Source organism: Arachis ipaensis, chromosome B9 (assembly GCF_059453495.1).
Source record: "Arachis ipaensis isolate K30076 ecotype BB chromosome B9, ASM5945349v1, whole genome shotgun sequence".
NCBI classification, from domain to species: domain Eukaryota; kingdom Viridiplantae; phylum Streptophyta; class Magnoliopsida; order Fabales; family Fabaceae; genus Arachis; species Arachis ipaensis.
Genome location: NC_142444.1, coordinates 25,469,476 through 25,494,526, shown reverse-complemented (window position 1 = coordinate 25,494,526; position 25,051 = coordinate 25,469,476). Strand labels below are relative to the sequence as shown.

At 32.8% G+C, this 25,051-nt stretch overlaps 1 protein-coding gene across 3 annotated transcripts; it reads right to left on the bottom strand.

Annotated features, from left to right (window-relative positions):
* Positions 1–16,194: 16,194 nt before the first annotated feature.
* Positions 16,195–23,391, bottom strand: LOC107617811 (ABC transporter B family member 11). 3 transcript variants are annotated; one of them, XM_088498212.1, is made up of 13 exons: positions 23,214–23,391; positions 21,773–22,111; positions 21,490–21,544; positions 21,205–21,380; positions 20,760–20,981; positions 20,437–20,675; positions 19,807–20,332; positions 19,459–19,732; positions 18,507–19,375; positions 18,159–18,425; positions 17,785–18,048; positions 17,151–17,444; positions 16,195–16,706 (listed from the first exon to the last, which is right to left on the bottom strand). In XM_088498212.1, the coding sequence occupies exons 2-13, from the start codon at positions 22,097–22,099 to the stop codon at positions 16,350–16,352; spliced, it is 3,870 nt and encodes a 1,289-aa protein (XP_088354338.1). In that variant the 5' UTR covers positions 22,100–22,111; positions 23,214–23,391; the 3' UTR covers positions 16,195–16,349. The 3 variants fall into 3 exon arrangements, with proteins under 3 accessions (XP_088354338.1, XP_088354339.1, XP_016175170.1); XM_088498213.1 differs by having other exon boundaries at positions 23,173–23,361; XM_016319684.3 differs by lacking the exon at positions 23,214–23,391 and adding an exon at positions 22,657–23,014.
* Positions 23,392–25,051: the final 1,660 nt, after the last annotated feature.

Here is a 25,051-nt window from a genome sequence, read left to right as displayed (position 1 = left end):
CGAGATATTTTTCACTAATAATTAAATCAAATCAAATCATATTAATTGAGCTAAATTTAAATCATGTGAATTAAGGACTAAACTAAAATAAGATGATTTTTTAATTATTCAAATTGAATGCAATAAATAAAATTAATTTTGTTAGATAATCATGGTCTTCTGGTGTTCTATATATAGATAGGCACACAAAATTATATTTATTTTGCTTTGGACAATGTTGATTTTATTATTTTGTTTCAATAAATTAGATTTATAATTATGTTTATTACATATTTATAATTATAAAGACTTTAATGTGTGCGAATTTAAAAACTAATTTATATATATATATATATATATATATATATATATATATATATATATATATATATATATATATTGTTTAATATTTAATGGTTTATAAAAAAAAGGACAACCCGCTAACCCGCCAGCGTACCATTAGGCGGGGCGGAAGAGAAATTCAAGACCGCCTTACTAGGCGAGGCGGGGCAGGCCAACCCATCAGATGGCGGGCTTTTGGCAAGACAGAACGGGCTTTTCTGTTTGTCACCCTAATGGGGACATAGACATAAGTACCTGCCCCCATAGAACCTATTAAATATACGCGAATATAAAATTATTAATTCCTAATTTATATATACATAAATCCATTTTTTGAATTTAGTAACCCTAATTTCTGCTTCCAATTCAAATTCTTCCTTTTTCTTCCAGACTCATTCTCAGCCTCGATCCTCTCTCTCTCTCTCTCTCTCTCTAACTTACTTTCTCTGCCTCTCAAGTCCGTCACTACGTCGCTCAGTATCGTCTCAAAAAATTATGTTATGTTATTATGTTTGAATATGTTTTTATGTTTTCTCCTTAAAATGTTATTTTTCATAATGAATATGTTATAAATTGTATTGAATTATATTGAATCGATTATTTTATGATTATTATATTATGTCTTTTTGTGTTATTTTTTTTTCAAAAGTTTTCAAAAAATATTCGTAGATACCCGAGGAGATCTGCGTTCCTTAAGGGGTAATTAAACAGGAACTTGCAATGACAGAGAAGAAACGGGGCATTTTTTTAAATAGGAGTGAGGGATGGGAAGGGGGCTTCTCACACTCCCCTGAGTACTCATTACCATATCTAACTAGCAACGGGATCCAATCTGAGTCGATTTAAGAGAGGACACGTGGACTTCATTTGAGTTGGGCATTTAAGGTAATGAACCTAAGTCGAATTTGGGACGCTAACAATGGATTTTAGTTGATCTTGCTTGCATTGAGGTCTTACTAGGCCCAAATATATCTTGGATTAATATTTTAAGTCATTGTTATAGCAAATACTGTACTATTTAATATTATAACACTTAGTACATATAAAATTTGGATATATTTATAAGATAATTTTTAATTCAAATTAAAAAAAATTAATTATCTCTTTTTTTATTTTAAATATTATTTTCTAATGTAACAAAAAAGTAAAAATAACAATAATTACTCACATAATTAAAATAGATAATCTTAATATATACATGAAACTATATATATCAATATATGATATATAATTTTTTTTTTATTCTTTAATGACTATTTATATAATTTATTGAACAATTTTTTCATCTTAATATTTAATAAATTTAATATATAAAATATTCTTTAACATCCAAAATAAGTAATTTAAGTCATTCTCTAGGACAATAAATATAATAGTGCAAATACTTATTTATTTATTAGTAATAAAAAAATATGTAAATAATATAAATTGATATTTTTTTAGTATAAAAATAATAATAAAGGTTATGAATTAAGTTAATTACATAATTAAAAAATTGTGAAAAGTTTCTTAAATAATAATAAAAATAAGATCACTATTTTCACATATTACAAAATTTATGAAAAAAAATTTAGATAATAAATCAATCCTCAATAGATTATACATTAATTCTGTCAAAAAAATAAATAATTAATACATTAGATATTATTATTTACGTACTAATATAATATATATATATATTATATTATCGATTATTAAGTTTATAATTAATTTTTAATCCAATTTTTAGTAATTAAAATTTAAATGATTGAAATTGTTAAATGCTCAATATTTTGTATCGAACCAATTTATTTTTTTATTGAATTAAAAAAATGAGTTGTTAATCAATTCTAAATTTAAATTTAAATTTGAGTAAGAAAATAACAAAATATTTTAAATTTTATCTCACTAACCAAAATTAATTTTAAGATAAGAAATTACTTTGTACATCACAGATATTGTAAAATAGTATAGTTATTTGTTATTTTTTAATGGTAAATATTGTCAAATAAAATAGTGTAAAAAATTAGAAAAAAATATATTTACAAGTTTAGAAAATATTAATTTATTTTTTAATAGAATAAATTATATATTGAATAACAAAAGTTGTTGTTGGTTTCTCTTCACGCTAACTAATACTCAATGATAGTGTTTCGGTACAATATGTTACCAAGAAATATTAATCGATCGATCTAATAACTTTTGTAACGACATAAGTTTATGAATTTGAAAATTTAGAAATTATTTCATAAAATGTGAAGTTTTAACTTTTAACAAGTAACAATGCTGATCATATTGTTTTTACTTCAAGAATGAATATGATACCAACAAATAAAATTGTCCCAAGTAAATTTCAATAAAACAAAAGTCCATAAGTATTACTATTAATGGAAAATTAATCTATTTTAAATACAAATATAATTTGTTTCTACGGATTTTTTAACTCGGTAAGTCGATGACTAATCCACCACATATTGATGCTCTATTTATTAAGGGTCTGTCGCTAACTAATGAATTGTTATACACACAAGGCGAGATTTGAACTCTAAATACTTGCTTAAATAGACAAATGAGATGACCATTCACCGAATCCAAATTGATTAAAATAAATATTAATTATTTTTAATATTTTTAAATTATAAAATATTTATAATAATAATAATAATAATTACTATAGATATTTTCTATTTAAATTTTAATAAAAAAATTTATATAATTTTATGTATTATTCTGTGCAAGACACGAAAATATATACTAGTATTAGTTAAAAATAATTAAAAAATTTTTTATTTAATATTTATTAATTATTATAATAATTAATAAATACTAAATAAAATAAGTTCTCACTGTTTTTTTTTAATCTAATATTACTGATTATTATTATTATCATCATTGCCATTATTGTTGTTATTATAATGCTACTGTTGTTCTTCCTGTTATGGCCACTTTTTCCAATTTTTCACTCATTTAATTAGTGTTAGTCGATCCATCAAGTTTTTGTTTACCAGCAACTAATTTTCTCCAATTTTAGTCATTGCTACTAATATTCCTCTTTCTTGGTTGATTACCAAAAAATAAATTGACCCTAAATCCATAACATCTTTTTTCTTAGATTATAAAAAACAATGAAACCATATCCACATTTTATATAAAAAAGTAATAGGCCCATACAAAAATGGCCCACGAATTAATATCTTTAATATTAAAATTAACTTAAGCTAATCACAATAAAATGGATGGCAACATGACATATGGCTCTGACTTTGATTCAGTAATTGTTGAAGTTCCTCCCAGCATCGATGCCACGCGTATAGAAGCAGCTTCAGTCACATACTTTCATCACCTAAATAATCAATATGTCTTCATCACCATAGTATTAACCTTGTTGAATAACCTCGCGGCTGCATTGGAAAAGAGCTTCGCTGAATCTACTCTATAATATAGAACTGATCTGGAGCTATTGCAGTAATCGCATGATGATGGTGCTACAGCTTTATCTTGTTGCGTGTGTGATGCAGAATATGTTGATGCAGAATGTGTTGCGTGTGTTAATTTTTTTTGTTTTATAATTTTTTTTGTTTCTGATGATGATGGTGGGATGGGATTTTTGGGGTTGGGGTTGGGTTGGGTTGGGGTAGGGGAGGGGGGAGTTCGAAGAAAGGAGGGGAAAGGAGATGAGAGGAAAGAGAAGGAAGAGATACACGGGTGGGGTGGGGTAAGGTTTTATTTTTGTTTTTGTTTTTTATTTTTTTTATTAATAATTAAGGATAATTTGATAAAAAAATAAAATTAAAATAAAAAAAGACAATTTTATAATGTTTTGTAATATTAAAATGATTTTAATAAAAAAAAAGATTAAGACGATTTTGATTTTGACCTCATACGTTAGGGATGAAAAAAGTACTTAATCCTAATATAAATTAACGACTCCCAGGTATTGCTATTAGATTGATCTATCATCTTTAACCATCACAATTATTTTAACCACAAGAGACTTGACCTTATTGAAATGTATCTAGCTAAATTTATTTTGTACCTAAATACATTGTTTTTAATATATAAAAACAATTAAAACGATCATTATTTTAAAATAAAAGAGTATTAAACGAGAGCGAAAACAATGGGTTTAAAAATATGACAGAATCTTTGTGCCTCATTCCAAAATAATCTAAAGAAAATTAACAAATGCAAAGTCTTTCAATTTGATTTGATTTGATTTATTAGTAAGATATTAAGTTTAACTTTTGTGTTAAGTCAACTTGAAAGCAACACACATGCCCCTTTTGTCTCTCTTAGCTTCTCTTTGGTTAATGAGTTGATTATCATATTGATTAGATTCCAAAGAGTACCTAATGTGTCATTGTCTTCCAGAAACCAAATTAATTAATATATATTAGGCGCCGTTCCACTGGATTCGATAAAATTAAATATATTTGGTACATAAAATTAAATATATTTGGTACATGTCACGTAGTTAGATGACTACCCTATTATTTATTTATTCATTTTTTTGGTGAGTACCCTATTATTATTTTCTTTTACCGGTTTCGTTTCGATTCTTTCAATGAATTTGCTAAGTTAGCGGCAAGCATTGACATTACCTAGCACAAGTGACATTTGCATTTGATGCGTTGATTCATACCCTTTTTCTTCTTCTTCTTCGATAGTTACTATAAAAATAGTATAATTCAAGTTCGTCATGCATGACGTTCACGTATACTTAATTAGTTTCTTTGCCTTCATCATCCTCGTTCTCACCTGTCATGGGTAAGAATAAGATTATGGAATTTGCATGTTACTGATATTAAATTAAGATCGAGTTTCGTGAAAGATAAGATTATTGTTGAAAAAATTAATTTTATACTGAATTTATGCCTAACAAGATTTAAATTGTTAATTAATATAATAATTTCCCAATGAAAATTTGTTGGAGACCTTTAATTTTTAATATTTTTTATTATTATTTGATCACTATAAATATTGAATTATCTTTAATAAATAAATTTTAATAATTTATATATGTAAATTCTAAAAATTGTAAATACAAATCGTATTGATTCATATGTGTAAATTTTGATAAATATATATATAAATTATATACTTTTTGTATACAAAATTTTTATAAATATAAGTACAAATTATTATTAGTCAAATACTGATAAAAAAAGATAATATTTAATGATCATGTAGCTTTTACTCTTTGTCAAAATTAGTGATTATAATATATTAATTAATTTTTGTATCAGTTTAATTAAGAATATACATACATAACAAATAAAAACTTTAAAAAGTTTATATCAAAATTGTTTATGAAACTTTTTTAACAATATAAAAATAATAAAGAAGAGAATTGCATTCATTCCAAAAAAAGAAAAAAAAAGAGAATTACATACACTTTAATGAGAAGAAATATATTTTTAAATTTAGATATTAATACTGCTATTTACAAATTATAATAAAATATTTGTTATTTTTTAATTCCAATGAATTAGTAAATTTTTAAACTAAAATTCCATTGGACTATTTGTGGGTAGTTCACTTTTTTTAATTAAAAAATAACTAATTATCTCTCCTAAATCAATGCTATTACATATATGTCCTGCCTTTTATCAGTAAATTGCATTGGTATTTAAAAATTTAACATATTTAAAAAAATTAAAAAAAATTGCACTAGAGTAACAAAGTCTTACAATTAAAAGCAGATCTCATATAACCTATAGGATTTAAATTAAAACTTTTTCACTAATCTATTTAACCTTAAATCCTGTTCATGAGCTCGTTGAATCGGTTGGTGAAAAGCGACGTTGAACATCGGGATCTAAATGAGTTCTGGGATGAGGAGCTACGCCAGCGAGTCGTTAAATGGTTGGCAGAGTGGAACCGCTTGCAAAAACACTCTAATATTTAAGTTATTAGCGTCCATACGATGAAGTAATTAGATTAGGTTATAGTGACGTACTTGAAGAGAGGGATAGATCTCTCTCCTTTATCCATGATTTGTTTGGGTAGGTCCTCATTCTGCTAGACTCTAGCTCTTCAAAAATTTTTACCAACTGTCCAGATTTTCTCAGTGAAAATTGTGTCACGTGGAAGGAGTCTCGTTGTACGGACGAAGTGCAAATCCACTTGATAGACCCATATTTCTTATTTAATTGGGCCAGAACAAATCCCAATATAAAAAAAGCATTTCAATACAGAATTAATTGTTTATATAAAATTTTTGATACCGGGCCTGTTACACATACAAGCAAAAACGGCCTACAAGTGTTACAAGTTGGCCCAGCCCATCAAAAATACGCGCGCACTCACTCACTTTGAATGGAGTGTCATTTACACGCGCGTAACTCAACGGTTGCGCTTCGCAAAAAGCGCTCGTTATGGCGCACTCTTCCACTTCTCCTTTTTCGAAGAAAACACAAACCGTCCATTTTCGAGCAACATTCCAAACTGAAGAGATAGAACTCGTCACGAAGATTAGAACTCTCCACAACACAAGATAGAACTCTCCATCAACAATCTCCAGAAAAAACGAAGAAATATTACTCAAGGTACGTTATTATTTTACTCATCTTGTAGATTTTCCACATTTCGAAATCGAAGAACTAGGTTTTACTGTTCTTCTACGTTCTTGTAGGTTTTAGTGTTCTTCTTGTTCTAACTATCATTTTACTGTTTTTAATGTTCTCCTTGTTCTAGGTTTTACTCTTCTTCTTGGTTCTAGGTTTTACTGTTCTTCTCAGTTGTTCTAGGTTTTGCTGTTCTTCTTGTTCTAGTTCTAGTTGTAACTGATTTTTGGGAGTATATTGCGTAATTTGGTGGGTGTATATGGAATAATTTGTTAGGTGTATATGGCATAGTCTGTTGGGTGTATATTTCTGAACTGATATAATGTAATATAATCAACTGTTGCAAGTGTTCTAAATATTGCCTGTCCTTGGGTGTATATTTCTTGACCTTGTAATGTTGCTTGACCTTGTATATTTATGCATGTTTGAGTGAATTGAAACATCATTTTGAACTGATCTAATTAAATACTTATGAAAATCTGTATAGGTGTATGCGGCTGATCTATGGTGTATCTGACTGATATCTATGGGTGTATTTTTCATTTCAGAAAAAATGGCAGGCAGAAACCAAGCTGGAAAAAATGTAAGAACAAATATATGTCTTAGATCAAATCAGCTTTTCAAAATAGAAATATATCTGACTCTAATTTTACGTTGTTTACAGCAAACCAAAGACCTTAAGTGTGCAACCCATTTGTTGAGTGACAAATTCAGAAATATGAGCAAGGAGAAGAAAGAAATTGTTAGGGATTTAGGATTTGGTGGCCTGATGCACATCCTGCCGCTAAGGGTGCATCACCAAATATTAAAGGAGTTGGCTAACTCCTTTAAATTAGGGGAAAACATACTCAAAACCGGCTACGGTTCCTTTAAAGTAAGACCAAAAATAATAGGGGCTGCGCTTGGCATCAACGCGTCAGGTAACTCGCTACAAACATAGGTGTATTTCAAGTGATTTTTATACTATGTTATTTTCCTTTTGTAGGAGATCTATTTCCTCAGAAAATCAATTATAAGGATCTTTCTGAAGACGATAAACAAATTTTTAGAAGATTCCAGGGGAAGATCCTCAAAAATCTGACAGATGAGATGATGGCTATTGGTGTTGATAATGAACAGGATCGCCTCATGTTCAAGAGGATTTTCATCCTCTATATACAGATGGCGTTCCTGTTACCAACAACAATAAACAAAATCTCTCCTGTGCACCTGGCACCAATTTTCAAGATGGACACAATAACAGAGTGGAACTGGGGAGCACATGTTTTGAATTTTATCATCAAGGGCATAACAGATTACAATCTGCAAAAGAAAAAGGCAATTGACGGCTGCCTGTTTGCCCTGATGATAGTTTACTTTCATCTATCAAAAAATAAAGACAAGAAGAGGGCAAAAAGACCTCCAGAACCCTGGATTGCCAACTGGACTAAAGAGCAGTTGGTTGAAAGAATGAGGGGAGAAATGGAGGAACATATGGTAAGTGAACAAAAATATCTTGGGTGTATTTTATTTACCTGAATGCTACTAACTAAAATTTCTAATGTTTCAGGAAATTGTAAAGATGTCCGAAACAAAGGAGAAAATGAAAGAAATAGAGAAAAAAGAAAAAAAAGAAGAAACCAAAAAAACAAAAAAAAAAAAGGAAGGCAAGTTCATCATCATCATTTGAGACTTCATCATCATCATCTGAGACTAAAACAACTAAAAGTGAGGTCCATTCTACCTCTGAGTCTGAGACTGAAGAAGACTCAGAGGATTCAACAAGGAAACAACCCACCCGAAAAGCCAAAAAGTAAGTAACATACTTGGATGTATTTTGTTTATCCAGTTGGGTGTATTTTGTGAATTCATTCAGGTGTATTTTATGAATTCATTTGGGTGTATTTGGTGCATTCATTTGGGTGTATTTTTTTCCTTTTAGTATGTTTATAAATAATGATTGTTTGCCTTCCAGAATGGAGTCCAAAAAAAAAAAAAAGAAGATTCAGGAGGATTCTGATTCAGAATCTGAATCAAATAATGAGTAATGTTCTGAAATTATTACTGCTTTTCTTTGGGTTTATTATCAAGATTTCATGTATTAACAGAGCGTCTCTTATTAACTTTTAGAAGCGAAGAATCATCACCAGTAGAGAAGCAAAAAACAAAGAAAAAGACTCAGAGAACACCACAAAAGTAATCACTTCTTTGGTTAGTATTTTGTGATCAAATTAATTTTGTATTTCTGATTCATACTTATTTTTTTCCCCCAGGACACAATCCAAAAAGAAAAAGGTCATTGTTGAGGATTCATCTTCTGAGCAAGATCAATCCTATCATGGGTACAGTACTTTGTAAGTTATATTACCGTCTATCATCAAAATTATATTTGTTAACATGTTCTTTTATGCATGTACTGTCAGATCTGAAATTGGAACTGAAGAATTAGATGAATTCTTAAGGGAAAACAATGAAAAATATACTGCACAGGGGTATGTCTTGTTAGGGTGTATATTTAAGATTTTAAGTTGTTTTCATTGCTAATAATTGTTTGTTGTTTGCCAGGGAGAAAGAAGCTGACCTGCGATCGACGGAAGGTCACTATGTCTCATCTGAAACGTAAGAAGCTTTATTTGATAAAATCTTCTTATCTTGATTTAACAGTATGGTATTTTTTATGAATAACATGTACTCTATTATGTTTAGAATACCGGACATAAACTTAGGAAGTGATGATCCTTCATCTCAAGGACACACAGACCAAAGTAGCGTAAACAAACCGGCAGAGAGCATGTAATTTCTCTTGCAAATAACCGTTGCTTTTATTCTTGTATTACCTTCTACTTCTAATTTTGTATATATTTTTTTTAGAAAAAAATCCCTTTAATATTGTATTCGAGAAAAAAAAAGGCAGGAAAAAAAAGCAAAAACTGCAAGTATGTAAGTTCTCAAAAAACAAAGCCTGTCTTTCTTTTGAATGCTTCGGGTGTATTTTTAATTTTCTTAGGGTGTATTTTAGGTTGAGTCTGGTTGTAAAGTCAGCCAGTGAGCCAGCTGAAGAGAACATGATGGTTGTAAGGAAAGAGACACAGTCCGAAGCGCTTGCAATGTGAGTTTTTCAAGAAAATTTCAACCTTATAACCTTTTTATTTTCGGAGGCTTTTTTAACCTTTTATTTTTTTTCTTGTTTAGAGTTCCGATTCAAGTTTGTCTACCACTGTCCCAAACAACCACTATGCCAGAAATTGAACAAACACCTGTGACAGAAAATGAACCAACCCTGTGCTACAAATTGAAGGAACTACAAAAAGGTAATAAATAGTCTTGGGTGTGTATTTGGTTACAGTTTGGGTGTATATTGCCCCTGTTGGGGTGTATATTTCACGATAGATCCCTGACTAGTTTTTTTATAACATGATTAATTTTATGTAACCCTGCAGCACTCCTGAACCACCCCAAAAACCTGAAGAAAGCACACCCACGCTTCCCCAGCTCCATCTAAAATATAAGTTCATCAGAGTAAAATCAATGTTTGGTTATCATTCGTATATTCTTATTCTTATAATACGTTATACATGATCACGCAGTAATCCAGCCCCAGAAGACGCTGCTGCGCTGATGATGATGGCACGGACAGCATCGTATGTTCCTAAAATAGATCTCATGCCATCATTCAGCCTTGGCTTGACTGATTCAAGCCAAGAAGAAGCAGCAACGCAGAAGGGAGCGTCAACGCAAGATGGAGAGAGGGCAAAAACTCCTGAAACCCCAAAACTGCTAGAACAATTAGGGGATCTGGTACAAAAAATTGCAAGTGGTGGGGTGACAACAAAAGAAAAAAGTCCATAGATTCGAAAGGAGAGTGGCGGAGAGAGTTTCGAGAAGTTTGAAACTCCTGCGAGGACGAATGAAGATACTTCTGACATGAAAGAGAAATGCTACCTCTGGGCCATACGAGTGAAGACATACGCAGATGGACTAACTAATGAGTTTGACACCGTCTACACACTCCAAGCCCAAGATAAATACATTTTGTCAAAACTCCACCTTGCATCACTCGCAACTGAAACGCATATAGAAGCTGAGGTAATATTACAATAACATTAATGTTTTTATCACCAAAATTAACTGCAATGCTGATTGATGTAAAATTGATTTCGGCATCTTTTTCTAGATTGTCTCTGCCAAGTGCTTCATCCTAAACCAGCAAAAGATTAAAAGGTTTCAAGAAGAAGTATACTGTCTCCCCCCTGATATTGTGGTAAGTGTTGCTTCAACGAATTTTGGGTGTATTTTATGTGTTTATTTCGATGTATTTTCTGTGTTCAATTGGGTGTAAGTTGTGTATTAATTTGGGTGTATTTTCTGCATTCGTTTGGGTGTATTTTCTGTATTCATTTGGTGGTTCACAATTTTTGCAGAACATGGCCATTGCAAATCATCCACAAGGGGTATTCTTACAGTCTAAAAATAATAAGTTATTCAGGGTGGAAGACTACCCAATGTTTATACCCTTCTTTGACCTTAAAAAATTAGCATCGCATCGTTATGTAAGTTTTCATTTCTAAAACTTCTTATTACCATTTTTTACTTATGTGCCAAATAAACTAAAACAGTGTTCAATCTGAACATATTTCAGATATTTGCACCTGTTTGCCATTCACAACATTGATGGTTATGGTTGGCTGATACAAGAAAGCAAAAATTTTATATAGTCGACCCATATCACACGAAATCTCCGTCTGATGAGAGAACTGCCCTGAATACATTCATTGTAAGTTGGTTTCTTTGTTCTGTATTTTAATAGTTGGGTGTATTTCTGTTCAATATAAGGTGTAACTTTGTGCTCCTTTGGGTGTATCCCTTTATTGAATTTATTCATGTATTACTGATTTGTTTTGTGTTTTAAGGGATATGTAATTTCACGAATTAAAGTATATGCTGGGGGGCACCTCTGAAGACAAGGGACAAGGACAAGGAAATTGTACCACCATACCTTCACATCTCAGGCCAAAAGACAAGGTATAAATCTTTCACTCTGAAAATGAAACTTTCCTATATGTAATTTGTAATTTATTTTCTTGGTTTTTAGCTATGACTGTGCTATCTACGTAATGAAGTGGCTTGAGATATTTCAGGCCGCAAACATTAAAAGGCTGAACTATGAGTGGCACAATTGGACCCAGGTAAATGTGTTTAAAACTAAATAACTCTGTATTACTTTACTCAATTAACATGGTTGATTAAACAGAATATTCTTTTTAACTGTAGGACGAGATGGACCACTTTAGAGTAGAATATGTTTCCCGGATTCTATTCCATGAAATGAATCAAGACAAAGCTGAAGCCATTAGGGGAAGTAATGCAATAAGACTGTCCAAGCCATCCTCATTGTTATTGAGTCCATATTGTCAGATAGATTCTAAGGATATAGACACTGATTAATGTAACTGTTATATAGTCTTGTAACAAATTGAACACATGCTGTAAAAATTTGCCAATTATGAGTAAAACTCTCTCTGCTATATTCAAAATGTTTGAATTACAGGTACTATAATATGAAGGAAAACATCAAACCAAATATACACCCATAACCTGACTTTTTTTACACCCAAAGAAAGTTGAATATACACCCAAACATCTATCCCCTGATGCTTTATCCCTAAAACCATGAATCCTAAACCCTAAACCCTAAACACTAAACACTAAAACCTAAATCCTAAACATTAAAACCTAAACCGTAAACCCTAAACCCTAAAACCCTTAAACGCTAAACCCTAAACCCTAAACCCTAAACCCTAAAACCCTAAACCCTAAACCCTAAACCCTAAAACCCTTAAACCATAGTAACAAAAAACAATATTTTATAACATAAACAGCAGATTGTGAAATATATATATATATATATATATATATATATATATATATATATATATATATATATATATATATATATATATAATGTGAAACACAAAAAAATTCAGAAATACACCCAAAAGAACAGTGCTTTTACACCCATATTATGTAACTATACACCGAAAGAGTTATCCGCTGCTGCTGGTACCCTGAACTGATAATTCATAACACGTCCTTGATATTGGCTGGAATTTGAATGCACCACTGATGCAGCATCAAAGAGGTTTAACTGAATATAACAAACTCACATATTAGCTAAACTATTAACGAGAAAATTAAACTCAATCACCACATATTTAAAGAACATCACTTTTACCTCGTTTAAAGCTTTCGTTTTCTTCTTCTTTGAGGCATTTGCAATCTGTTTGTCCAACTTTGAACCTAGCCTATTTTTTGGACGTCCTCTTGTTCGAATCCTTGGAGGGCTTTGAAGCTCGTTAACAGATTCCAAGTTGGCGTCTTCGTGAGATAAAGAAGATGTCCCCCTTCCTTTTGGCTTTCAATGATTCCATCTCAACCATGATGTTATCGTACGCACGGTGCAAAATTGCAGTCAGCTCCTCCGATTTTGATGCAAATTCACAAATATTTTGCGAACAAAAAACCAATTCGTCAAACCTCTTGCTTCTTGCTCCAACAGTGGCTCGTCGTGGCTGCTCTTGATGTGTGTGTGTCACCTCTTTACCTTCTTGCTCCATCGTTCCAGTATATATCTAGGTGACACTTGGCTTACTCGTTCAAAGCTTAACACGCTTAGTGCATGACGGCACAATATGCCTCTTGACTCGAATAATAAGCATTGACATTTTACCTCGGCTGCTACTGAGTCGTAAGTAACCACAAACTTGTTGAATATTGAGCTGAAAATTTGTTCTCCAACTTCGTATACTGAATAGCCTAGAGCAGAATTTGTTAATTTAGTGATGCAATTCGCCTTTCCTCTAAATTGTGCTTGGACTTCCCTAAACTTTTGATGAGTGTACACATCTTGAAACTGAGCTTCAATGGAGGATTTGGTTGCACACGGTATGACCGTATGAAAATCTGCAGCATCTGATTCTCTCTCTGCTTGCTCCCTGCTTCCGAGGCAATTATCGTATTGTTTGAAAAATTGAATAAGCGAGGTGTTCCAGGTAATAAACTTGTTAAAAAATGAATGCATGCTCTCGCTCCTTTGTGTGCTTCTCATCCCTGCCCAGAAGTGGTGATCCAGATAGATTGGAACCCATACATGACGGTCTTCATAGAGATCTGCAGAATACACCCAAAAACAGACTATAAATACACCCGAAATAACATGCAATTTACACCTCTGCTGCAGATTTTAAACAAACATTATCTGAAAGCCACTTGTTGTCCACAAGACCAAAATTCAGCAGAAAATCATTCCAATTCCTATCAAATGAGTCTTTACTATGAGAGTTCCAAACAACTTGGCTCATTTTTTGTTCAATTTCTGCATGTCCCTTGTATCCGTTTAATTTGCTTGGAATCTTCTTCATGATGTGCCAAATACACCAACGGTGAATTGTTGTTAGCATACAAGCCTCTAAAGCCCTTTTCATTGATGCACATTGATCGGTGAGAAACGAAGCCAACATTGAAATAACCATTTGAATGATTCAATTTTTTCGTTTTTCATCAAAGAGCATTCAAGAAGTGTTGACTGACTGTGGTGATTCACCCCGACAAAAGAACCACAAACCAAATTATACCTGAAACAAATTACCATAGTGCAGAATGAAAAATCATTACGTACACACAAAAAATGCTTTGTATACACCCAAAAATACCCAATATACACCTCTGCGGAAGATTCATAAAACAACATTAATTTAGCATCATAAACATGGACAGTTTATTACCTGTTTGTATTGTAGGTGGTGTCAAATAAAATAACATCTCCGAAATACTCAAAGGCAGCTCTACTTCTTGCATCGGCCCAAAAAGCCAGCTTAATCGATTGATCATCCTCGAGTTCAAGCTCAAAAAAGAAATTCTGATTCTTCTCTTTCATTCTTAACAAATATTTTCCGAATTCCTTTGCATCTTCTTGTTCAGAAATATTCCGCACTTCTCTCGTAATGTAATTCCTCACATCCTTTTCAATAAAATTTAACTCGCGGTGACCCCCGGCTGCCGCAACAAATGATTGGTAAGTTTTGCTTTATCTAATACCAGCCTCCTCGTTATTCTCTATTGTACGACGAATGGACATGCTTAGTTCCCTATGCTGTTTGAGCATCTCTACTTTACTTAGACAGTAAGGGTGTGAATGATCCAGCACAACCTTTGAAATGATCCAAGCACCAACATCTTTCAATGTGTGTATATAAATTCTTGCAGGACAGTTTAAACCGGCTGTGGGATTTGTCTTCTCAGTCGGAGATATTTTAGATTTCCATTTTCCCTCTCTGCTACATGTAATCAATTGATTCTTAATCTCGTTTCCCTTCCTATTTGTGCTCCGAACTCTTGTAGAAAAACCTGCAGCCTTGGCGTAGTCCTTGTAAAATTTTCCAGCATCTTCAAGGGTGGTAAAAGTCATTCTAACCTTCGGAACAAACTGGTCATCAACAACACAGAGAGGCTGCAGAATACACCATGTCAAAAACTAAAAATACACCCAATAATTTCTGATCTAATACACCCAAACGACAACAACTCAACTTAAATAACAAAATGCCATAAACTGTAAATACACCCACACTTCCCCTAAAATACACCCAAAAAATTCTGATCTACACCCGAGCGTCTGCTATAAATTGCAGATAATTAATCAAAACAAATACATTAGATTCAATCCACAGATTTATGTTCACGCATTAGTTTCACAGTTAATGTTCACGAATTATTCAGCTAGACAATGATAGACGAATAACTGCATCAAAATTCAAAGTAAAATTCAGAGTAATCGTAATTAGTTGAATGTAAATCAAACCTCAGGAACTTCGTTAGATTCAAATTCAAAATCTAATTTGCCCTCATTCACCTGACAATCTGAGCTTGAATTAACCATTATCTTCAAAACGAGTTCAAACTCTGATTTCAGAAACCAGAAAATCGAAAAAAAAACGAAGCTAGAGTTACAGAGAGAGAAACTCACGTCAATGACGAAGAAGGAGAAGGACGATTGAAAAGGCAGGGGAAGACGCGCGAGAAGGAGAACGACGAAATTTGGCAAGAAAGAGAACGAAGAAGGAAACGAAATCTTTTGAAAATTGGAAGTTATATATTCGCGAGTTCTGTTATATAGCGCGTGAAGGGTACGCAACACTAGGAGCGCAATTTGGGATTAGTTGTTAATTGGACTTGTAAGACTTACAAGCCTTAATCGCTTGTAAGCGAAGATTTTCTCTTTTTATACCGATAATACATAAAATTTAAATTCTTATAATAAAGTCCATGATCAATGCAAAAAGCTTGCTATATATTTCATCACAAATTACTATATTGTAGGCGACTGCCCGTATTCTATTCATGTTTGAAACAATTTTCTTACATGGAAGCGAGATAGAGATTAGGTATGTATTGACTTTCATATGCACCTCTCATAATTTACATAATAATAATAATAAATGGAAAAATTCACACAGTTGAAGCACTTGTGTGAAGTTGAACTAAAGATGCATAAAATCCATCCTTAACATTAATCAATGTTTCATGTCTTCCTTTCTCTACTATAACTCCGTTCTTCACCACAGCAATAACATCAGCGTTTTTTATTGTGGATAAGCGGTGTGCCACGACCACGGTGGTCCTGTTGACCATGACTTTGTCTAATGCATCTTGAACAACTCTTTCTGACTCTGCATCTAATGCACTTGTTGCTTCATCTAATAGTAAGATCTTTGGACTTTTGATTATGGCACGTGCTATAGCTACACGTTGCTTTTGGCCACCAGACAATTGGGTTCCCCTCTCTCCCACTATAGTGTCATATCCCTAAGATTAAGAAGAATAACATGACATCAGTTAGTTAGCACATGTTCATATGTGAATTGGTCATCCAATGATAAATCTAAATCAAATTGTTAGACTATCATAATCATTCAATTTCACTTTTTTATTTGTCAAGTAGTGTACTCTTTAAACAACACATGAATTTATATATAACTAGATAGTAACTAATTTCGTGACTAAATTTTAATATACACTTGACATTTTTAAAATACAAATGTCACATTTAGAATATTCTAAATCGGTAAATCCTTTAATACTAATTACTTTCTTAATTCACAAATAATATAACTAAAAATATAGACAAACCTTATATAGTTACCAATTCACATTCATAAATGATGCTCAAATTATGATGACCGATTTTGCAAAGGAACTTAATTAACAAGCAAGGTTTATGTTAGGCTTAAGCAAGCGTATCTGTTTTACCTGATGTAAACCACTGATAAACCTATGTGCATTGGCCAATTCTGCGGCAGCTATGATTTCTGATTCAGTTGCATTCCCACCTTTTCCATAAGCAATATTTGCACGGATGGATTCATTGAACAACACTGGTTCTTGGCTTACAAGTCCCATTTGTTGCCGTAACCACTTGAGCTGTAACTGCCTTATTTCTACACCATCCAGTGTGATTTCACCTGAATCTGGCTCATAAAATCTCTGTAACAACGATATCACTGTTGATTTCCCACTTCCACTTTCTCCAACAAGTGCCACTGTCTGCAATTACAATTCAATTCTTAATGGTAACCATAACCTCCAGGGAACTGAGTATAGTTTACTCTAAAAAAGACGAGAAGTTAATAGTTGAGAGACGTTAAATATTCGACATGTTTTACCAAATTGTTATCTTGGTTTTTAACTATTAACCTTATACGAAGACAACTATATGTGAGTTTTCACCTATTGAAAAGATGAAAACTCATGTGTAGTTGTTTTTAAGTGAAGTTAATAAGTGAGAGTAGTTAAATGATTTGACATGTTTTACCAATTGTTATCTAATGATTTTTAACTATTAACCTCACACGAAGGAAAACTGTATGGCTATTGAAAAATTTACCTTGCCAGAATGGATAGCCAGGCTAAGATCCCGGAAAATTTGTACATCTGGCCGAGATGGATACTTGAAGCTTACATGACAAATCTCTATATCGCCCCTGACGGTATCCAAGGTTCTACCGGACTCATCACTAGGATCTATCTTTGATTTCCTATCAATTATTCCAAATATGGAAGCAGCAGCTGACTTGGCTTTGCTTGAGTCAGGGGCAAAGGAACTTGATTGGGATACTCCAATAGCAGCCATAGTTAAAGCAAAGAAAACCTGCAAAACAAAGACAAAAACAAAATATTTACCATTTTAACAAGAGAAAAACCAATATTAATCATTTTGCAATGAATTTCTGGTAAGGATGAAGATGAGTTAGTTCGTACCCGGAAAACATCTGAGAATGTCGCCTTCCCGGCCTTCATCAACCTAGCTCCGGCATAGAAACTTGTTGCATAGACACAAAACATAAAGAAAAATGAAATACCGAATCCTGATCCACTAATCACCCCTTGTCTGATCCCTGATTTCATAGGGCCTTCACATTTCTTCCTATATAGTTCCATAACCTTGTCTTCAGCACAGAATGAGGCAACAGTTCTTATGCTTCCAACTGCATCATTAGCAACTTGGCTTGCTTCCTCATACATCACCTGCATCAGTTTCCATTATAACATATATTCAGAATTTCAATCATAATTAGATTGGATATTCACTTTAAAATAATTACTCACCTTTGCATCTGCACTAAATCCTTTCATGAATTTCACTGAAACATATCCATTTATTCCAACCAGGGGAAGCAAGACAAGAACAATCAATGCCAACTGCCAGCTGGCGACGAAGGCGATGATTAAACCAGCCAACGCGCATGCTATGTTATTAACTAAGAGCCCAAGTGCATCGCCAACAAGGGCGCGAACCGATGCAGCATCGGCAGAGAGCCTTGCGCCAATGGTGCCGCTTGAGTTATCCGGCTCATCAAACCAACCAACTTCCATGTTGACAACCTTCTCGAAACACATTAACCTTATACGTTGAATTAACTTTGATCCAGCCACAGAAAAGAAGTATGCGCGGGCCGGAATCATAAAAAACGATGCAAGGCCAAGTACAACAAACATTAGTGACCAAAACCTTGAGTCCTTTCTCATCTCATGAAATGGCTCATAGAATGTTTTGATCACACTAGAAAGCAAGACTCCGAATATTGGAAATATGACTCCATTTCCTACGGCTGCTAAACATCCAATCAGAAGAACTGGAATCTCCGGCTTGTTGAGGGTGGCCAGGCGCAGTAGTGGAACCTCCGGCACTTCTTCCTTAGCTTCGAATCTTTCATGGTCAGGATCAGGGGCATTAACTCCGGTAGGCAAACCGAACGAAACATTAAACGAGTGGCGGCTGCTGTTCCCTATCGATGATCCCCTGCTGATAGATCTTTGGAGTGATTTCCTTTGACTGGATTGTCTAAAAGACTCTGATGAAAGTTCATTCTTGCTTTGATGATCTGCACTTTCTTTTGATTCCTTGTTTACTTGTTGTAAGCGTACAAGCTGAGAGTAAGCTCCCTCAGGATCCTTGAGTAATTCTAGGTGTGTACCTGATCAATGAACATGTTTAAGTTCACACACATAAAAAAGTAGCATTGCTTCTGAATTCTGATCAAAGTTAGTTGTGTGGTACCTTGCTCAACCATCTTCCCTCTATGAATCACAGCAATCATTTCAGCATTCCTCACCGTGCTCAGGCGATGCGCGACTACCACAGTAGTTCGGTTAACCATGATCCTATCTAGAGCCTCTTGCACTACCCTTTCGGACTCTGCATCCAGTGCACTTGTGGCTTCATCTAGAAGCAGAATCCTTGGATCTTTCAGGATCGCTCTCGCTATGGCAATGCGCTGCTTCTGTCCCCCGGACAACTGAACTCCATGCTCACCAACCATTGTGTCCAATCCCTGCATGCAAAGGTCAAAAGTTAAAACCAATATTTGCTACTCAACAAATTCAAGTAAACTCTAGCTACTAGAACCTGTGGCAATTTATCGATGAACTTGGCAGCATTTGCGAGTTCAGTGGATGCTTTGATCTCCTCAGTTGTTGCTCCTTCCTTTCCATATGCAATATTCTCCCTAATGCTAGACGCAAACAAAACCGGCTCCTGGCTAACAAGGCCGATTTTTCCTCTGATCCACCGAAGCTGAAACTCTTTCAAGTTGATGCCATCAATGAGAACCTCACCAGCTTGTGGATCATAGAATCTTTCTATCAAACTGATAACTGTGGACTTTCCACTTCCACTTTCTCCGACTAAAGCTGCAGTGGTGCCACTCGGTATATGAAGGGAGAGTCCATTGAATATCAATTCCTCAGGTCTTGATGGATAACTGAAACAAACATCTCTTAACACAATGTCACCTTGGATATCCTCCAATGTCTTTCCACTCGGATCATACGAATCTATCTCCGGCTTCCTCTCAATTGTCTGAAACATTTTGTATGCCGCAGCCTGACCTGCCGCGAAAGCGCTCAAGCTAGGAGATGCCTGACCAAGAGACCTAACGCATACAATAAAAAAAATGTAAATAAGATGAAGTATGAATGTATTTATGTAATGTGAACCTGTTTTGGCTAGAACTTAGAAGCTAGTGAAGCTCCTTACATGGAAGCAGTTAACACGGCAACAATGACATTAATCACCGTGCCGCCGTTATATCCCTTTTCCATTACCATCTTTGCGCCAAACCATACAGCCAGAGAATAGCCACAGAAGATAAAAAGCATCATTGTGCCTAGACCAAACCCTTCCATGGAACCTTCTTGTAGTCCTGATTTGTAGGCTTCCACAAGATGCTTGTCATAATCAGATACTGCTTGTTTTTCCCCTGTAAAAGATGCAACCTGCAAATGTAGGCATCATAATTATAGCAACACATTATGCAACAAGTAATAACCACATTCTAATTCTAGAAAATGAAAACATACAGTTCTTATTGAGCCAATAGTTTGTTCAACAACATGTGCAGCTTTTGCATATGCAGCTTGACCCATGGAAGCCATCTTGCTTATGCCTATGGCCATGGCAGCACCAGCCACAACAAGAAGTGGAAGAGTGGACAACATCACAACAGTAAGAAGCCACCCTTTGATAAATGCAACCACATATCCACCAATAAATGTTGCTACTAGCTGAATAAACTTCCCAACCTGTTCAAAATGCCAAGAATTCAATTGTCATCTTTTTCTATGCTACTATAATGAAAATCTTGGCACCACATAAAAAATTTTTACATAAATACATTATTATACTTATTATTTGAAAACTTTGGTTGTCTTTATTTCTTTTTATTTCTTCAATTGTAATAAACTCTACTGTAAATGTTGAGCTCTTTCTTTTTTTTCCAAAAAAAAAAAATAGAAGAATTATTACCTTCTCACCCATGGCATCTTGTATGAGAACTGTGTCACCGGACATCCTCCCAACCACCTCACCAGTGTTTGTTTCTCTATCAAAGAAAGCAACATCTTGTCTCAGTATAGTCTTCAAATACAATCCCCTGATTCTTGCTGCTTGTCTCTCTCCTGTGACCATCCAGCAACTAACCTCTGAAAACAAAACAAAAAAAAATGGTCCTCTCAATTTCATTCTCTTTTTCCCCATGTCATAAAATACTCAGAACATGTTGGCATTAGAAACAAAAAAACCAAAACTTACGGAGGAACGCTGACACCCCACTTCCAATTGCCAAGTACACAAATTTTAAAGCAACCTGCAAATTCATCATTTAACTGAACCATGTCATAATAATAATAATAATAATAATAATAATAATAATAATAATAATAATAATAACTCCCAAGATTACCATAAAGCCATAAACACAAATATTAAAGAAATAATATGGTAAGAGAAAAAAGAGTAACATAAGGTTTTCTCTTTTCAAGTTAAAAAAAAAAAGTAATAATAAAAATGAGAAACTTGAGGATAAGTTATTAACCTTGGAAACTTCATCCACCACGTTTGAGTTTTGCTGGTTAGCACCGAAGCTATTAATCATTTGACCAAAGAGGAGCGTCATGAGAGGCAAACCCATGCCATTTCCAATGGCACCAATGGTCCCAGCTACCATCAAAAGAATGTCTGTGGAGTCTGCAAAGTAAAACAGCTTGTGAAACGGCACCGTTTCCTGCTTCTCATTTTTCTTTACCTTCTGATCTTCTTTTTCACCGTTCACGGTTTTGGCTTCTCCCTGATTCTCTGATGTGGTTGCCTCATCATCACTTTTACTCTTCTCTTTTCCATCTACACTATTCTCTCCACCCATCTCAGATCAGTGCTGAAAATTAAAAAAAAATTTAAATATATTTTGATCATTAATTAGAAACGGTTGTTAGTATTTATCTTATTTCATAATCATTGAGTACTCTTTGTACTTCACTCTACCTATTTGGTTGTTGAGATCTTCCCTATTTAAGATAAAAAATAAATAATAAATAAAGGTTGTTGAGTTGTTTTGAATCCAAAGAAGTTGCGAGACTTGGTGGCCATTTTTATGAATTCACTAAACATTATTGTTATAACAAATTTCCAGAAATGTGAAGCATTTGAAGCACTCGGAAACGTGAAGCTACAAAAAAGCAGATTTAAGCTTCTTCCAAGTGCTTCCAAAATAAAGATGCTTAAAAAAAGGTGTTCATATTAGTCCCGGATTTATCCAAAGAAAAAATAAAATAAAATAAAACCACACATAGCAATAAATATCAAACTTTCATATACAGACATAAAAGAAAAAAAGAGGAAAAAGTTGCTGTGTTGTGTGTTTTTTTATACTTGTTCATTGATACAAAACATGCTAACAAAAAGTACAAATATCTTTATTACTTCTTGAAGGTGCTGATCTTGTGGAGGACGAAGAACAAGCGCAGATTCAGGGGAGAAAGGAGGGACGCTAAATACGTCTCATTAATCGGCAACAACACATTGTTCAGACGGAAGAAGAACAAACAAAAGAAGGAAAAAAAAAAACGTGTGCCTTTCGGTCTCTTTTTTTTTATTAAATAATACTGAAACGATTCAGAAGAAGAAATGGCGTGTGTTTATATAGTACTAAGGTCAAAGTTACACACCGGACGATTAGAATGAACTCAAATCAAACAATTAAAGCTTAAGAATAATAGTGCCAACTTGGTGGAACCCATCACAGAGATTATAAATTTTTCAAATGTGAACAGACCTCAGCACCGGAAAAAAAAAACACAGCTGCTCAAAAATAAAAGACTTGGTTTATTTGTTAGGTAAATGTTTTCTAACAACTATCCTTTAAAATATAAAAAAAATATTTATTTTCGGTCCAAGAGTAACATTAATAACAAAAGAGAGAAGTATGAGTATATGTACCAAGTTTTTGCAGTATTACATGCTGAAAATTTGGAACTTACTCTCTTTCTCTCACAAGGTGAAGGTGCTCAAGTTTGTCAGTGGTAGGACTGTGCAGATTCTGAGATTGAATGCTGATTGTACTTTGTGTGAATGTGATGCTAATAATAACTAATAAGAGCCGCGTTATATCATATCATGGATGCACCTAAATTCTTGCTTGATGCGCAAGCCGTTTTTATTCCACGATGATGGCTGACTTTTATATATATATATATATATATATATATATATATATATATATATATATATTCTTTTCCTTTTAGTTTTTGATGATTAAAATAGAAGCATAATAATGCTAGCAGATCCTTAGCTTAAACAGCTGTTCCTTTTGGTCCGGTGTCCAAATTCGGAATTTTGGTCAAAGCAATAAACTTTTTTTTTATATGCCCGTCTTAATTCTAGAAGCTAGATGTACTTACCTTTTAATTTGAAATTGTTTTTCAAATTTAGATTTTCTAACTTTTAAATTTTGATTTGAGAGAATAAAGTATAATGTTTTATTTTTAAATAATCTTTTTATATTTATTTTATTTTATTTATAAAATAAATAGTAAAAGATAATACTTTATCTTTTAACGTAAAATTTAAAATTTTAAAAATTTTTATTTTTATTTTTTGGAACTGGAATTGACATTTGAAAATTGAAACTGAATATTGTATTTGGTGATTAAAAATCCATTATATATTATTAATTTTATAATTAAAATGTATTATATATTATTTTTATTATAATTAAAATTAAATTTTTTTTTTAAATTAAAAGTTGTCTCTTTCTGTTTTTTCTTTTTTCTATCTCTTATTTTTTATTCATTATATCTTTTTTATATATTATTATCAATAATTAATTATAAATTTAATAATTAAAATTAAAATATTAAAATTAAAATTAAAATATAACTATATTATATTACTAATTTAACAACTAAAATATATCATATGACACTCTCTCATTAAAATCAAGATAAAATATCTTTTTTTAAAATTAATAATCTTCCTCCTTCCATTCTCTTATCTACTTCTCTTCCTTTCTCTATTTCTCTCTACTCTTCCTACTCTATATATAATTTATGATTTATATTTTATATTATTAATTTAATAAACTAAAATATGTCGTGAGATATTTTTTTATTTAGGGGTGGCAATATATACCATGCGCGTAGGTATCCAACCCGAACCAACCCGTTCGGGTAGGGTTGTCTACCCGACCCGCTACGGGTAGGGTAGGATGCGGTGCGAGTTTGCCTGCGGGTAGGGTAAGGTACAGGTCTAGAGTATATCTTACCCTACCCTACCCTACCCGTACCCTTAATATATTATATAATATATATGTAAAAGTTATGTATGTAGTGAAGAAGTGAGTGTTGAACCCACAATCTTTTTCTTATAAAAATTTGAAATAACTACGAAACTAGTTGATGATCATATTATTTGTAATTTTATGTTAGATTTCTTTAAAATTTTATTGTTTTTAATTTTAATTTGGAATGGTTAAATTTTATATTTGCTTAAAATTTTTTTTTTCTGCGGATATGGTCAGATATGGTAGAGTTTAGAACTTTAAGATGCTGGTAGAGTTAGGGTTGAAAAATTCTTAACCCGCGAATAAGGTAGGGTAGAATTTTAAAAAAATTTTCAACCCACAAATAGGATTAGGATAGAGTCCAAATCTTACCATATCCTACCTATTGTCAACCCTACTTTAATTACAATTAAAATAAAAAAATTATCCAAAATTAACAAATTCCTTCTCTCATCCTTTATCTTTCTCTCTCTTTTCTCTTTCATTCTCTATCTCTACTTTTTTATTCTGTCAAAAATAAAATTAATAAAATAATAT